The 16,699-nt window shown below is 43.0% G+C and overlaps 1 protein-coding gene across 1 annotated transcript in view; it reads right to left on the bottom strand.

The window, feature by feature from the left end:
* LOC120916333 (phospholipase A2 inhibitor and Ly6/PLAUR domain-containing protein-like) overlaps positions 1–16,083 on the bottom strand; it is a 49,445-nt gene extending 33,362 nt beyond the window's left edge. Inside the window, exon 1 of the mRNA XM_040327240.1 lies at positions 15,443–16,083. Coding sequence (XP_040183174.1) covers positions 15,443–15,482 — 40 coding nt within the window. The 5' untranslated portion in view covers positions 15,483–16,083. The remainder of the gene's footprint in view (positions 1–15,442) is intronic.
* Between the last annotated feature and the right edge of the window lie 616 nt (positions 16,084–16,699).

Genomic DNA, 16,699 nt, shown 5'->3' with positions numbered 1-16,699 from the left:
TAAACATAGGTCGGCGTAGATTCTGAGTTAGGCCGACTTATCTACTGATAAGCCGGCCTAACTCTTACTGAATCTACCTATGTGTATACAAATTAAATTGGATCACTTCCCTAAGGCTATATAGCAAAACAACATGACTTCAGCATGTGTTGCTATAATCAGTGGCAGTTACCAAATGCTGTATAGCAAAACAGGGTGACTTCACCCAGCTATACAACATTGGAGAACTGCCATTGATTTTTATTGGTCCTATATTTGTTGACACAATCTGGAATAATATGCAATTAGAGTAAAGTACCTGTGCTTAGGGCCAAGGATTAAACATAAAACTTTTCACTTAAACTCACCAAGTTGCTCCCTGTGTTTTGGACATTAGGGCCCCGGATTCACAAAGCACTTACGCCGACGTATCTCGAGATACGCCGCGTAAGTGCTTGACCTTACGTTTTTGATGTTTTTTTTTACTGCGCATGTGCCGGGCGCCTACATTTCCCAGTGTGCATTGCGGCTAAGTACGCCGCACGGGCCTATTGATTTTGACGTGGACGTAAACGACGTAAATCCCGATTCGTGGACGACTTACGCAAACGACGTAAAAATTTCGAATTTCGGCGCGGGAACGGCGGCCATACTTAACATTACTATTCCATGTAGGGCTAAGCTCTAACTTTAGGCGGCCTATCTCTAACGTAAACGGCGTAAAAGTACTGCGTCGGCCGGGCGTACGTTTGTGAATCGGCGTATCTACTCATTTACATATTCTACGCCGACCGCAATGGAAGCGCCACCTAGCGGCCATCCAAAATATTGCAATCTAAGATAGGACGACGCAAGCCGTCGTATCTTAGATATGTTTAAGCGTATCTCTGTTTGAGCATACACTTAAACATAGGTCGGCGTAGATTCTGAGTTAGGTCGGCTTATCTACTAATAAGTCGGCCTAACTCTTACTGAATCTACCTATTTGTACGGAATTCTGCATTTTGTCATCTCTTTTCACACTGGACCTATTAAAAAGCTCTTATCCGGCCTAAACCAAAGCACTGAAATCAGGACATTCAAGTCAAGCTAAATTTACTTGCAACTGTCATTACCACATCTTTGTCTTTCACACAAACGTAATGTCGGAAAGTAACAACACAGAAACGGAAATGTGTGTTAAATTAATCTATTCTAAGGGCTCTTTCACACGTCCGTTCAGTTTTTCAGATCAGTTTTTTTTTCATCAGTTGATCCGTTTTTCCATCAGTTTTTCGTCAGTTTTTCATCAGTTTTTCATCAGTTTTTCATCAGTTTTTCCATCAGTTTTTGCATCAGTTTTTCCATCCGTTTTTTCATCCATTTTTTTTTGGGGGCTTTTTACATAGAAAAACGGATGTTAGCGGAACAGATGATAAACGGATCATCCGTTAACGTCCGTTTTTTGTCCGTTCCGTTTTTTAGACGGAAGAAAAATAGGGTTTTCTTCCGTCCAAAAAAACGGAACTGAACGCAGACGGATGCTAACGGACGTTAGCGGATGCTCATCCGCTAACGGACGCTAGCCCATAGGGAAGCATTGCGGTCCGTTAACGGACGTCCAAAAAACGGACGAACGGAACGGACGTGTGAAAGAGCCCGGCATTTCACTTTCTAAGCAAAGGCAAAGAGGAAACAGTGGCCCAGATTCAGCATAGCTTGTGCTTTATTTGCGCGGGCACAGGGCAACGATTTTGCCCTGCGCCCGCGCAAATATTTTGCGCTGCCCTCGATTCACGGAGAAGTAGCTCCGTGAACTGCGAGGGCGCGCCGGCAAATTTGCCCGGAGTAAGCGCGCGGGAATCATTTAAATTAGGCGCGCTCCCGCGCCGAGCGTACAGCGCATGCTCCGTCGGGAAACTTTCCCGACGTGCATTGCGGCAAATGACGTCGCAAGGACGTCATTTGCTTCAAAGTGAACGTGAATGGCGTCCAGCACCATTCGCGAATCACTTACGCAAACGCCGTGAAATTCAAATTTCACGGCGCGGGAGCGGCGGATATACTTTAGCATTGGCTGCCCCTACTATTAGAAGGGGCAGCCTTGCGCTAAAAGTAGCCGTACGGAAACTCCGTACCTGGCTTGCGCGGGGCCCGCGCAAGCTTGTGAATCAGTGGTAGTATGCAATTTGCATACTACACGCTGATACACAATGGGAGCGCCCCCTAGCGGCCCCCGCAAAAATGCAGCCTAAAATCTGCGAGGCATAAGAGCCTTATGCCGCGCAGATTTTAGGCTGCAGCCGGTGTAACGAGGTTCCTGAATCAGGAGCACTCGTTACACCGGAGCAAGTCAGCAATTGCGCCGTGTAACCTATGGTTACACGGGCGCAATTGCTTTCTGAATCTGGGCCAAAGGCTTTTTGTGCTATGAGTCAGGATTCTATTACAGCAGCTAATGATGGTGGGACATGTACCACAAAAACCACAAAAACCACAGGGGGAGATTTGTATGCTCTATTTGTGCATAGTAGCCAATCCTGTTCCATGTTTTATTGTCAAAGCTTATTTTAAGTTAGAAGCTGATTAGTTGCTTTGCACAGGTGCACCAGAATCTGGCCCAGATTTTTTTTTAGCCGCTAGGTGTCGCCTCCGTCGTTTTCCCAGTCGAGTATGCAAATTAGCTAGATACGCGAATTCCCGAACGTACGCGCGGTCGACGCAGTGAAGTTACGACGTTTACGTTTGGTTTGCGCGGCGTAAAGTTGCAACCAATGTTGAGTATGGCCGTCGTTCCCGCGTCGAAATTTTAAAATTTACGCCGTTTGCGTAAGTCGTCCGTAAATGGGGCTGGACGCCCATTTACGTTCAAGTCGAAACCAATGACGTCCTTGAGACGTCATTTGGAGCAATGCACCCTGGGATATTTTCCGGAACAACGCATGCGCAGTACGTTCGGTGCGGGAACGCGCTTAATTTAAATGCTCCACGCCCCCTACCCGGCTAATTTGAATTAGGCGGGCTTGCGCCGGGTGATTTACGCTACGCCGCCGCAACTTTACAGGCAAGTTCTTTGTGAATAAAGCCCTTGTCTGTAAAACTTGCGGCGGCGTAACGTAAATCAGATACGTTACGCCCGCCGAGTTTTACGCCAATCTACGAGAATCTGGATTCAAGTTGGATTCAAAATGGCGCTATGGTCACCACCCATCTTGAAACGTTTCCCCCCTCACATATACTAATGTGCCACAAACAGGAAGTTAATATCACCAACCATTCCCATTTTATTAAGGTTGTATCCATATAAATGGCCCACCCTGTATAGTTGTTTTCATACAAAATGTGAAGCTGTGATTTGGAATGTTCTAGCACGATGAGCTACAGGCAGTTATTGCTAAACCTTTCTTTGTAACCCTTCCAATAGATGGATCCAACCTTAGACATCAGAATTAATGTCCTGTTCCTGCCAGATATGTACTTGTAAGCAGCCAAGGTACTGTAGCAGATGTAAGGTTTTAGTAAAAACAAAGATAGCTGATTTTTTGGAAATTAATGGCCAGATTCAGAGAGAGTTACGCCGGCGTATCAGTAGATACGCCGACGTAACTTAACTCGGAATCTGCACCGTCGTAAATTTAAGTGTATTCTCAAACTGAGATACACTTAAACCTAGCAAAGATACGACAGCCTGCGCCGTCGTATCTTAGGGTGCAATATTTAGGCTGGCCGCTAGGTGGCGCTTCCGTTGAGTTCGGCGTAGAATATGTAAATGACTAGATACGCCTATTCACGAAAGTACGTGCGCCCGTCGCAGTAAAGATATGCCGTTTACGTAAGGCGTTTTCAGGCGTAAAGTTATTCCATCAAATAGCTGGACTAGTCAATGTTAAGTATGGCCGTCGTCCCGCGTCGAAATTTGAAAATTTTACGTCGTTTGCGTAAGTCGTCCGTGAATAGGGCTGGACGTAATTTCCGTTCACTTTGAAACCAATATGTCCTTGCGGCGTACTTTGGAGCAATGCACACTGGGATATGTACACGGACGGCGCATGCGCCGTTCGTAAAAAAACGTCAATCACGTTGGGTCACCCTCCATTAACATAAAACACGCCCCCTCATTCTAATTTGAATTAGGGGCGCTTACGCCGGCTCCATTTACGCTACACCGCCGTAAGTTAGGAGGCAAGTGCTTTGTGAATACAGTACTTGCCTCTCTGACTTACGACGGCGTAGCGTAAATAGGATACGCTGCGCCGCCGTAACAATGCACGCCCCTACCTGAATCCGGCCCTAAGAGTAAAACCTGAGAAACGTTTTTGCACTGTTAGCTGGTCACAAAAATACAAATTTTGGTGGATTGAAAACAATGGGTACCAATAATGTTGTCTCTAAAGTCGAAGAAGGGATATGCAGCTCACATTTTGCACACTGTATTGTAAAATGACGGCCGCAAGGTGGCTTTGCCATCCTGGGCGGCTGTCATATGACGTCCTCGGGCCTCCCAGCCGCTAGGGGGCTTGCGCACGCCCGCCATGTCACTCGGGTGCCGATGCGCGTGTCTGGCGGCCGCAAAGTCCGCCAGGCACCCGCGATCGGCAGTTACACAGCCAAGGACGTGAATCTCTGCGTGTAAACACAGAGATCCACGTCCTGTCAGGAAGAGGAGACCGATGGTGTGTCCCTTGTATATAGGGACACCGATCGGTCACCTCCCTCCACAGTTAGAATCACTCCCTAGGACACACCTTGATTGCCCCCTAGTGTTAACCCCTTCCCTGCCAGTCCCATTTACACAGTAATCAATACATTTTTATAGCACTGATCGCTGTATAAATGTGAATGGTCCCAAAAATGTCAAAAGTGTCCCATGTGTCCGTCGCAATGTCGCAGTCACAATAAAAATCGCAGAGCGCCGCCATTACTAAAAATAAAAATAAAAATGCCATAAAACTATCCCCTATTTTGTAGACGCTATAACTTTTGCGCAAACCAATCAATAAACGCTTATTGCGATTTTTTTACCAAAAATATGTAGAAGAATACGTATCGGCCTAAACTCCCAAGGGGGCTACCTTGCAGGCATGCTTCTGAGTCATACACTCGGCGTTTCCGAACCTTTCCGACATTTGCCGAGGTCAGCTGACGTGTCCTTTGGGCCTTTCCGGACGTTTCCTTGGCTCTCCGGTGCCGCCCCCCCCACCTCTGGCCGCATGCGGTATTGCATCCTATTGAAGTCAATGAAGAACAAATTATTTTCGTTTTCATTGACTTCAATGGGGAAACTGGCTTTGATATGCAAGTTTATTGGATTACGAGCATTCTCCTGGAACGGATTATGCTCGTAATCCGAGGTTCAACTGTATAACATCGATGTAATAAAGTTAAAACGGACAGCGAGCTGTTAAAATTTAGTTCTTCCCTAGGCAATGATATTTCACTCAATTTGCTGGCATTCCCTTAAATTCAAACCCAGGGCTCATGGACTGGCATTGCTCCAGAACAAACAAATTATACTCACATGCATATCTTGTTGCTTCTTTATTTGTTCGTTTTTTTTTTTCTTTAGAACTTGAATGTTTGCTTCTCGATCCAAAGTTCTGTAACCAACTGTTTAAGTATGTCTTTAAAAGGACCATGATTTTTTTGGGTGTGGCAACGGAAAGGTGCAAGACTTTGTGGGTGTGGTTTAAAAGTGGGGGGGGGTGGTCAGTAGAGTGTCCCCAGATTTGATTTTTAAAATCTGGCACCCTTACTGTAGTAATAGCAACTGCAACAGTGATTGTCCGCTTCCCCAGCTTCCCATCAGGTAGGAGATACTTACAATGTACCAAAATGAAGATCATACCTGGAGTTGAGATTTAAAGAGGAAGTAAACCGGAAAAAAAATGTCCTTAAAAAAAAAAACCTGCAAGAAAAAGGCGTAATGAGCTAGTATGCATAGCATACTAGCTCATTATGTGGACCTTACCTGAGATCCAAGCCTCTGAAGCACCCCTCGTTCCCCTCCGCTATGTCCCCTCAGAGCGTCTTCCTTGTATCGCCACTCCGGCGCTGTGACTGGCCGGAGGGGCATTGACGTCACTCTTGCGCATGTGCGGGAATATGCTATTAACCCACATGATCTCATTCACAAAAATGGCACGCTCAGTGCGCCCTTCGCCGTTGTCTATGGCGCACATGCTTTTCAGTGTTTTTCAGTGGTGCAGTGTTTTCAGCAAAAATCTCCTTAATCGTGTAGGTTAGGGAGACATTTCTTGCACCTACAGGTAAGCCTTAAAGGGGTTGTACAGGAATTTTTTTTCCCTAAATATCTTCCTTTCCCTTAGTGCAGTCCTCCTTCACTTACCTCATCCTTCCATTTTGCTTTTAAATGTCCTTATTTCTTCTGAGAAATCCTCACTTCCTGTTCTTCTGTCTGTAACTCAACACTAGGGATGAGCTTCGTATTCGAGTCGAACTCATGTTCGACTCGAACATCGTATGTTCGATCGTTCGTCGAATTACAAAGGTTTTGGGCCGTTCGCGACAAATTCGAGTTACGTTTCACAGCCCATAATTCACTGCGGCATCGCAGTACATTGCTGGCTGATGATTGGCCAAGCATGCACTATGACCCGCATGCTTGGCCAATCACAGCTTGCAAAAAACGGAGAGCCATAATTGGCCAAAGCCAGGGTGGCTTTGGCCAATTATGGCTCAGGGGGTTTAGTACACGCCCCGCACTATAAAAGGCCGCCTACAGGTCGGCCTTGTGTAGTGTGTTGCGGTGGTTAAGAGAGGACAGAGAGAGAGACAGAGAGAGAGAGAGAGAGTCATTTTTTGTAGGTAGATAGAGCAGGCAGGCTAGTCAGTTAATGTTACAGTGTGTAGAGGATATATATACATCCCAGGTGTTGTACATATATTTATACACTGTATAGTTTAGCTAGATCAGTTCTTCCTAATTTTCTGGCAGGCAGGTGATTGTGCTAGCTGCAGTATTCTTACGTGGTGTATTGCCTGTGTCCTCTGCAATTTGCACCAAAAGCTACATGGTGTGTACTGCCTGTGTCCTCTGCAGTTTGCACCAAAGGCTACGTGGTGTGTGTACTGCCTGTGTCCTCTGCAGTGTGCACCTAAAGCTACGTGGTGTGTACTGCCCGTGTGCCCTGTAGTTTGCACCTAAAGCTACGTGGTGTGTACTGCCGTGTCCTCTGCAGTGTGCACCTAAAGCTACGTGATGTGTGTACTGTCTGTGCCTGTGCTATTTTTTCTCAATGATTTTTATCCATATTGCAGGGACCAGACATTACATTAAAGCCGCAAGCAGTTTTAAATTACTTTTTTCTTATAGTAATCTCATTTTGTGCAGGGACAGTTCTAAACACGTGCCACTTCACAGGCATACTATAGACACCCAGCAGGTACGATATTTAAAGGAATTTTTCATTTTTTTATTTTTTTATTTAAGCATCATTAAAATCACTGCTCCAGAAAAAAAGACAGTTTTTAAAACTTTTTTTCCATTGATACATGTTCCCTGGGGCAAGACCCGGGTCCTCAAAGAGGTTTTACGGCAATAACTTGCATATTAGGCTTTAAAATGAGCACTTTTGAATTCGAACGTTCGAGTCCCATAGACGTCAATGGGGTTCTAAATGTTCGCGCGAACGTTCGGTCCATTCGAAGGTTCTGGTGTGAACCGAACGGGGGGGGTGTTCGGCACATCCCTACTCAACACCGTAATGCAAGACTTTCTCCCTGGTGTGGAGAAAGCCTCTTCAGGGGGGAGGGGGCAAGCAGGAGTGTCAGGACGCCCACTAACACACAGCTCCTTTCTCTATCTGCAAAGTAGAGAGTGTCCTGACTTGCCTGCTTGCCCCCTCAAGAGGCTTTCTCCACACCAGGGAGAAAGCCTTGCATTACTGTGTGGAGTTACAGACAGAAGAACAGGAAGTGAGGATTTCTCAGAAGAAATAAGGACATTTAAAAGCAAAATGGAAGGATGAGGTAAGTGGAGGAGGACTGCACTAAGGTAAAGGAAGCTATTTAGGGAAAAAAATTCATTTACAACCCCTTTAATCTAGGCTTACCCGTAGGTGCAAGTTGTGTGGTTGGGTTTACAACCGCTTTAAGCTTTCATTATTGCATAATTTGCATACATAGTAAACAGGTTTAGCATGACCTAAAACCCTGAATATTGAAAGTAGAGAAACTGTGCTAAGCGTTTTGTCTGTGCGGTGTCATAGCCACGTGCGGCACACCCCTCTGGAGCTTGTTGGGCTTCCCCTCCCGATGTTGTTACAGTTCTGAGTGTGGCAGCTGGAAAATTCATTTCAGATGTGTCTACAATGTGCAGGGAAGTCTCTGGGATGCCAGAACTTCGTCATCGTGGAAAGCTCTGCGCAGCTACAGGAGTTCGGTCACGTAGTACTAACATCTACGAGGGGAGGCCATTAAGTCCTAACCCTCACCATGATCTAGATATGCTAGGGATCTGAAATGTTGTAGGTTTATAGATGGATATCTTAGTAATATGCATTTTTTTTTTTTTTTTTTTTTTGTAGGTTGTGGTGAATTACCTCATCCTTCCGTTTTGCTTTTAAATGTCCTTATTTCTTCTGAGAAATCCTCACTTCCTGTTCTTCTGTCTGTAACTCCACACAGTAATGCAAGGCTTTCTCCCTGGTGTGGAGAACGCCTCTTGATGGGGGAGGGGGCGAGCAGGCAAGTCAGGACACTCTCTACTTTGGGCGTCCTGACACTCCTGCTCGCCCCCTCCCCCCTCAAGAGGCTCCACACCAGGGAGAAAGCCTTGCATTACTGTGTGGAGTTACAGACAGAAGAACAGGAAGTGAGGATTTCTCAGAAGAAATAAGGACATTTAAAAGTAAAATGGAAGGATGAGGTAAGTGAAGGAGGACTGCACTAAGGAAAAGGAAGATATTTAGGAAAAAAATAATTGTACCTTTACATCCCCTTTAAAACTGAAAAAAAGTGTATTTTTTTCCTCAAAAATACCATGTGACATAGCAAAATTGCAAACTCCACCAATTTATTCTCTAGGGCCTCTGCTTTAAAAAAATAAAAAAAAAGCGCGTGTCATTCAAATGATGATAAGGGGGGCGTGTTTTATTTAAATTAAGGTTGACCCCGCGTATGCGCCGTTCGTGAAAGAATCCCAGTGCGCATGCTCGAAATTCCAACGCAAATCGCCATTGCTTTCGACGTGAACGTAAATTACGTCCAGCCCTATTCGCGAACGACTTACGCAAACGGCGTAAAAAATTAAAAAATCGAAGCGGGAACGACGTCCATACTTAACATTGCGTGCGCCTCATAGAAGCAGGAGCAACGTTACGCCGAAAAAACCTTTACGCAAACGACGTAAAAAACTACCGCCGGGCGCACGTACGTTTGTGAATCGGCGTAACTAGGTAATTTGCATAGTCTACGCCGAAAACGACGGAAGCGCCACCTAGCGGCCAGCGTGAGAATCCACCCTAAGATACGACGGCGTAAGAGACTTACGCCACTCGGATCTTAGGCTAATGTCGGCGTATCTTGCTTTATGAGTACAGAAAGAAGATACGCCGGCGCAGCTTTGAATTTACGCGGCGTATCTATGGATACGCCAGCGTAAATCAATGCTGAATCTAGCCCATAGATATCTATCTATCTATCTATCTATCTATCTATCTATCTATCTATCTATCTATCTATCTATCTATCTATGTATATATATATATATATATTTTTTTTTAAAGCAGAGGCCCTAGAGAATAAATTGGTGAAGTTTGCAATTTCACAGGGTATTTTTGAGAAAAAAATACACTTTTTTCAGTTTTAATTTTTATTTTTTTTTGCTAGAAAATTGCTTAGAACCCCCAAACATCAAATATATATATATATGATGTGTGTGTGTATATATATATATATATATATATATATATATATATATATATATATATATATATATATATATATATATTAGTGCTGTCAAGCGATTAAAATTTCTAATCGCGATTAATCGCATTAATGTCATAGTTAACTCACGATTAATCGCGCGATTAAGGAGGTTCACCCTTTAAAACATTTTTTTTTTGTTTTCTTTTTTATTTTTATTTTTTTATAATATTAAATTGTGTTTTTTTTTTTTTTACATTTTGATCACTTTTATTGCTGTCACAAGGAATGTAAATATCCCTTGTGACAGTAATAGGTGGTGACAGGTACTCTTTATGGAGGGATCGGGGGTCTAAAAGACCTCCGAGCCCTCCTTTGCACTTCAAAGTATTCAGATCGCCGAAAACGGCGATTCTGAATACTGTGTACTTTTTTAAATCCGGCGCCATTGGCAGCCGAGAAACCCGGAAGTGACGTCATGACGCCGCTTCCGTGATTTCAATGCGGAGACTGAATCAAAGCCGTTTACGGCTTAGTGTCAGTCTCCGCCTGAACACAGAAGGCGCCGGATGGAGGATCGGGTCTCCCGGTGGGACGGGAGGCCCGGTCAGAGCGGCGAAAGGCGGCGGGAGGGGGGGGTGTCCCCTCCCGCTCCTCCGGCATAACAACCGAGCGGCTTTTAGCCGCATCGGTTGTTATGTTTGGATAGCCGATCGCCCACTCTAAACAACGGTACCGGGATGATGCCTGCGGCTGCAGGCGTCATCCCGGTATAACCCCCGAACGCCGCCTCGTTAATCGCGCGATAAAAATTTTTACGGCGTTAACATGGGTTTGCGTTAACGCCGTTAATAACGCGTTTAACTGACAGCACTAATATATATATATATATATATATATATATATATATGTATATATATATATATATATATATAGATAGCTAGATAGATATAGATAGATATAGATATATATATATATATCTATCTATATCTAGATACACACATCATATATATATATTTGATGTTTGATGTTTGGGGGTTCTAAGTAATTTTCTAGCAAAAAAATAAAAAAAATTAAAACTGAAAAAAGTGTATTTTTTTCTCAAAAATACCCTGTGAAATTGCAAACTTCACCAATTTATTCTCTAGGGCCTCTGCTTTAAAAAATAAATATATATATATATATATATATATATATATATATATATATATATATATATATATATATATATATATATATATATATGATGTTTGGGGGTTCTAAGTAATTTTCTAGCAAAAAAAATTGTACGGAGATATTATGGAAAAGTCGACCTCATCCCAACTTAAAGGGTTTTTAGGACCAAAACATTATTATTTTTTTGGATAGAATAAGGAAGGGTTACATCATCTGTCACAATGTATCGCCGCCTGTCGCATTAACCTGCCTGGCGGTATTCCCGAGTCTGACTCGGGGTTAGATTTTCCTGCTACGATCGGTAACCCTGAGTCAGACTCGGGCTTGCCTCGCTAGATCCACAGGCACTTTTTACTTACCTTGTCCCTGGATCCAGCGATGCCACCGCGCTGTGTGAGTGAGCGGGACCTCGCTCGATTCACACAGTGCCTCTGTGTGCCGCCGATCTCCGTTCCCTGCGACGTTACGACGCACGGGGACGGAGAACGGCGCCAAATTCAAAAACGTAAACAAACACATTACATACAGTATACTGTAATCTTATAGATTACAGTACTGTATGTAAAAAATACACACCTCCCTTGTCCCTAGTGGTCTGCCCAGTGTCCTACATGTTCTTTTATATAATAAAAACTATTCTTTCTGACTGCAAACTGTAGATTGTCCATAGCAACCAAAAGTGTCCCTTTATGTCAAAAATAGTTTTAGATCAGCTAAAAAACAGCGATAATAAATTATAATCACTTGCAGAATTGTGCGATAGCGATTTGTGGGGAAATTCGTCATAAAAAAAAAAAAATAATGACAGCAACAATTCTGCAACTGAGCAAATTTCAGTGATTTTAATTTGATTACATTATTGAATAATTTTTATTATAATTATATTATTATTTGTTATAATTATTTATAATTATTTATTATATTATAATTTATAATTTTGTTTTTAAAAAAATGTCATACCCGGGATGCCTATTAGACCCTTGTTTGGTCAGATTTAAGTGAGTTATTCCTAAGAATTACAGGCCTACAGTATAAAACGCCAAATTTCCTTGCAAATAATGGTACCGCTTTCAGCATGTTTTTTCTGAAAGAATCATACCGCCAGGGAGGTTAATGGGATTGATATCATAAATACAGTTGTAACATTTGACTTTCATATAAGCAATCCTGTAATGATTGTATAGAAGGTTTACATAGCTCCACATGTATTTATGTGATATTGTTTATCTCTTGGATGGAAGTGCCAAAGCCGTTTATATAAAGGACACATAGTGCTTCTATGTATGTAACTCTGTAATTACAGACTTCCTCCTGGCTTCCTTCCAGATTTCTGCCCAAAAAGGTTCCTCTGACGGCCGACCGGCTGGCAAATACCAAGGATGGAAATATCTCACAGATACAATTCAAAAACCACTTCAACCAATGTTCAACAAGTGCTTGTAGGAAGTGGTAAAAAAGGAAATGATACTTATAAAGAGCAATTAATAGCATTTTATAGAGATGGAGAAAAAGGCTTTTAACGTTTTTTTTAAAACAAAGTTAAAGAAACCTGGTCATCAGACTGTTCATGCCAACAAAATACTGCTATAAAATTATATGTGCATTTAATTTTTTTTTTATTACCTATAGAAGCAAATGATCCAAACGCAATATTCCCCGCGGACACACTCCTGAAAATGGCTATTAACCCCTTAAGGACCGAGCCTCTTTTTCAGATTTTCAGTGTTGTTTAAAAGTTAAAAACAAGTTTTTATTTTATTTTGTATTGAATAGCATTTAATCTGCAAAGGAAATAGCCTGAGAACATTCGATTTTTTTCCCCATTCTCACCAAACAAATTAACATGCAGTTGTGATGGATGAACAGCTATGTGAATATTCTTATACCTACACCCATAAAAGGTAATGCTTTAGGCTCTAGTTATATTACAAATGGTAATTTTTGGTTTGGTCTCTGTTGGTTAGTGCAGGAAAACTGCGCCGATATTTAATTTGCTGTATCTTCTAAGATATTGGGGGTTATTTACTAAAGGCAAATCCACTTTGCACTACAAGTGCAAAGTGCTTTTTGAAATTGCACTGAAAGTACACTTGGAAGTGAAGTCGCTGTAAATCTGAGGGGAAGATCTGAAAGGAGGGGAAGCTCTGCTGATTTTATCATCCAATCATGTGCAAGCTAAAATGCTGTTTTTTATTTTTCTTGCATGTCCCCCTCGGATCTACAGCGACTGCATTTTCAAGTGCACTTTGCATTTGTAGTTTGCACTTGTAGTGCAAAGTGGATTTGCCTTTAGTAAATAACCCCCATTGCACAATATTTTTTATTTCACTTACTTTATGGTTGAATTAGATGGACTTGTGTCTGTTTCAACCTAACTATGTAACTACCGTATATACTCGAGTATAAGCCGAGTTTTTCAGCACATTTTTTTGTGCTGAAAATGCCCCCCTCGGCTTATACTCGAGTCACCTTTTTGCGCCTGATCCCCCAGACTTTGGTGAGGCGGTGCCAGCCGTAGGTCCCCTGGACCCCACACTTGGAACACATGTAGCCACACTCTTCCTCTCCAAGTGTTTAACGTTTGTTGTCCGGGGGACCTACCGCCGGGGAGCACCGTTTTTTCAAATCCGGGCACCCTTTCCATGGACTCCCATGTTAAATGGTAATTTCTCCGGTGAATTTGGGGACCCGGTAACAGCCAGTCGTAGGTCCCCTGGACCCGGAACTTGGCACACATGTAGCCCCATTTCTCCTCTACAAGTGTGCAAAGTTTGTTGTCTGGGGGACCTACGGCTGGGGAGCACCGATTTTTCAAATCCGGGCACCCCTTCCATAGACTCCCATGTTAAACGTCAGTCTAGTCATGGGCACAGTGAGGCATGCAGATGGACACCCTAGGCTTATACTCGACTCAATAAGTTTTCCCAGTTTTTTGTGTTAAACTTAGGTGCTTCGGCTTATATTTTCGGGTCGGCTTATACTCGAGTATATACAGTATGTAACTTCTGTAAGTTTTCTAAAAGAGTCATTATGCAATGTTACCAGTGTTAATTTTGGCAACAAATTTAAATTTAGTTTTAGTCTTATGCCGCGTACACACAGTCGGATTTTCCGATGGAAATTGCGACAGACTTAGAAAAATAACATGTTCTCTATTTTTCCAACGGAAAAAAATCCTATTGGAAAATCCATTCGTCTGTATGGAATTCCGACGGGAAAAAAAAACACGCGTGCTCGAAAAAAATTTGACGCATGCTCTAAAGCATTGAACTTAATTTTTCTCGGCTCGGCGTAGTGTTGTACATCACTGCGTTCTTGACGGTCGGAATTCGGTGTGACTGTGTGTATGCAAGCCAAGCTTGAGCGGAATTCCGTCGGAAAAAACAACGGAAAAAACAACGGAAAAACAACGGAAATCCGTCCGTGTGTACGCGGCATTAGTCTTAGGACTTAAATGGCATTTTAGTTTTAGTCCCATTGTAGTCTTTTGACTAAAATGGCATTTTAATTTTATGCGTATTTTAGTCATCTCAATTGTTTTAGTCGACTAAAATAGTATTCATTTAGTCAACTAAAATGAGAGAGAGGAAGAGAGATGAGAGAGAGAGAGGGGGGAATGAGAGGGGAATGGAGATGAGAGAGAAAGAGGAAGAAAGATGAGAGAAAGAAGAAGAGATATAACAGAGAGAGAGAAAAAAAAAAGAGACAGACAGAGAGAGAGAGAGAGAGAGAGAGAGAGAGAGAGGGGGAGAGAGAGAGGGGGGGAAGAGAGGGGGAGAGGGGGAGAGAGGGGGAGAGAGAGAGAGAGAGAGAGAGAGAGAGAGAGGGAGAGAGAGAGAGAGAGAGAGGGAGAGAGAGATGGAGAGATGAGAGAGAGAGGGGAATACAGATGAGAGAGAGAGAGAGAGAGAGAGAGAGGGGAATAGAGATGAGAGAGAGGGGGGAATAGAGATGAGAGAGAGAGAGAGAGAGAGAGAGAGAGAGAGAGGGGAATAGAGATGAGAGAGAGAGAGGGGGGAATAGAGATAAGAGAGAGAGAGAGAGAGGGGGGGGGAATAGAGATGAGAGAGAAAGAGGAAGAAAGATGAGATAGAGAAGAAGAGAGAGAGAGAAAAAAAAGAGAGAGGGGGGGGAAGAGAAATGAGAGGGGCATTTTTCTCATCATGAAAAACGGTCCTGTATACGCGGCATTAGTCTTTTGACTAAAGTGTTATTTTAGTTTTAGTCCCATTGTAGTCTTTTGACTAAAATGGCATTTTTATTTTAGTCGTATTTTAGTCATCTCAATTGTTTTAGTCGTATTTTAGTCAACTAAAAGAGTATTCATAAAAGTTTTAGTCGATGAAATTAAAACTGAATGTTAATCCCACCAAGTCTTGTTAGTTCGAAGAATAAAGCAAACACAAGGATTGCCAATCATTACCTGCTGAAAGAAGAGCGGAGCAGATAACGATGAGGAACATTGCTGAGCCTTGGGTTAGGACTCGGAGATATGTGCTTGTCAGCAGATGAAGGGTCCTGATTTGACTTCCAGAGATCCTCAGACTAAAATTTCCATATGTCAGCCAGTTTCCCCGTCTCCCTGACCTTGTGTGAGCTTTCCAGTCCTGTGCCTTGTGGATGAGGCTGGTCCTTGAGGTTGTAGATGGTCCCGGTGACTCTAGATGACCCAACACCCCCAGTGGTGCCTCCAGGCTGTTGGTCTTGGGTGACTAAATGAATGTCAGACCGTGCAGGTAGCTCATTCTAAAAACAGGTGTGTCGAGTCGGCTCTCCCTCCCAAGTCAGACAGTTTTTAAAATGTAAATATGATTCACAGAGTAAAAAAATCAAGTTAAAAAAGTTAAGCTCAAGCCGTAATTTGGTGTCCCGAAATTGGAGATGACACTTGTCTGGTCTATGACCATTGAGGAGCGAGGAGCGAGGAAGCCTTGAGTAGTAGTTGAGGGCTTTCTCTCTGCGTAGGAGATAATAAGCGAGGAGCTCTATTCTCAGTGTAAGGAAACTCACTCCCCTCCGTCTGAGCCAAGAACATGCACGTCTGGGCAAGCTACTGGATTATGTTGCATTACTTTAACCTTTTACAATGAGTAACCACAGAGGAGGGCCGGCCCGGGGCTCGGGGACTGACACAAAGTAACCACAAAGACAAATTAGAACTTCAGATGTACCAATGTACACAACACAACACAACGAAATAAACAGATGAGGGTTTGTGCTGCTGAAAGTTATTGAGTAATAAGAGAGAGAAGGAAAAAAAATGAGAGACTGAAGGAGAGCGATATACGGGGTGGGGGGTGTTAAGAATATACTCAAAATGAGAACAAACACCAATCAGAGTTCACATTTAATTGATTCAAAAAATACAAGGCAACACCTGGCTGATAGCTGCTGGCAACAGTTTACATTTTGTGCTTAATTTCCTTTATTAAACTTTTATTACATCAAGGAAAGAGAGAGGAAAAAAGAGAGAGAAAAAGATAGAGAGAAGAGAGAGGGAGAAGAAGAGAGATAGAGATAGAGAGAGAGGAAGAGAGATGAGAGAGAGGAAGAGGGACGAGAGGGACAGAGAGAGAGGAAGAGAGATGAGAGGGATAGAAAGAGAGGAAGAGAGATGAGAGGGATAGAGAGAGAGGAAGAGAGATGAGAGGGATAGAGAGAGAGGAAGAGGGACGAGAAG

The sequence above is a fragment of the Rana temporaria genome, chromosome 10 (genome assembly GCF_905171775.1).
Source record: "Rana temporaria chromosome 10, aRanTem1.1, whole genome shotgun sequence".
Taxonomy (NCBI): domain Eukaryota; kingdom Metazoa; phylum Chordata; class Amphibia; order Anura; family Ranidae; genus Rana; species Rana temporaria.
This window is presented reverse-complemented; position numbering and strand designations above follow the sequence as displayed.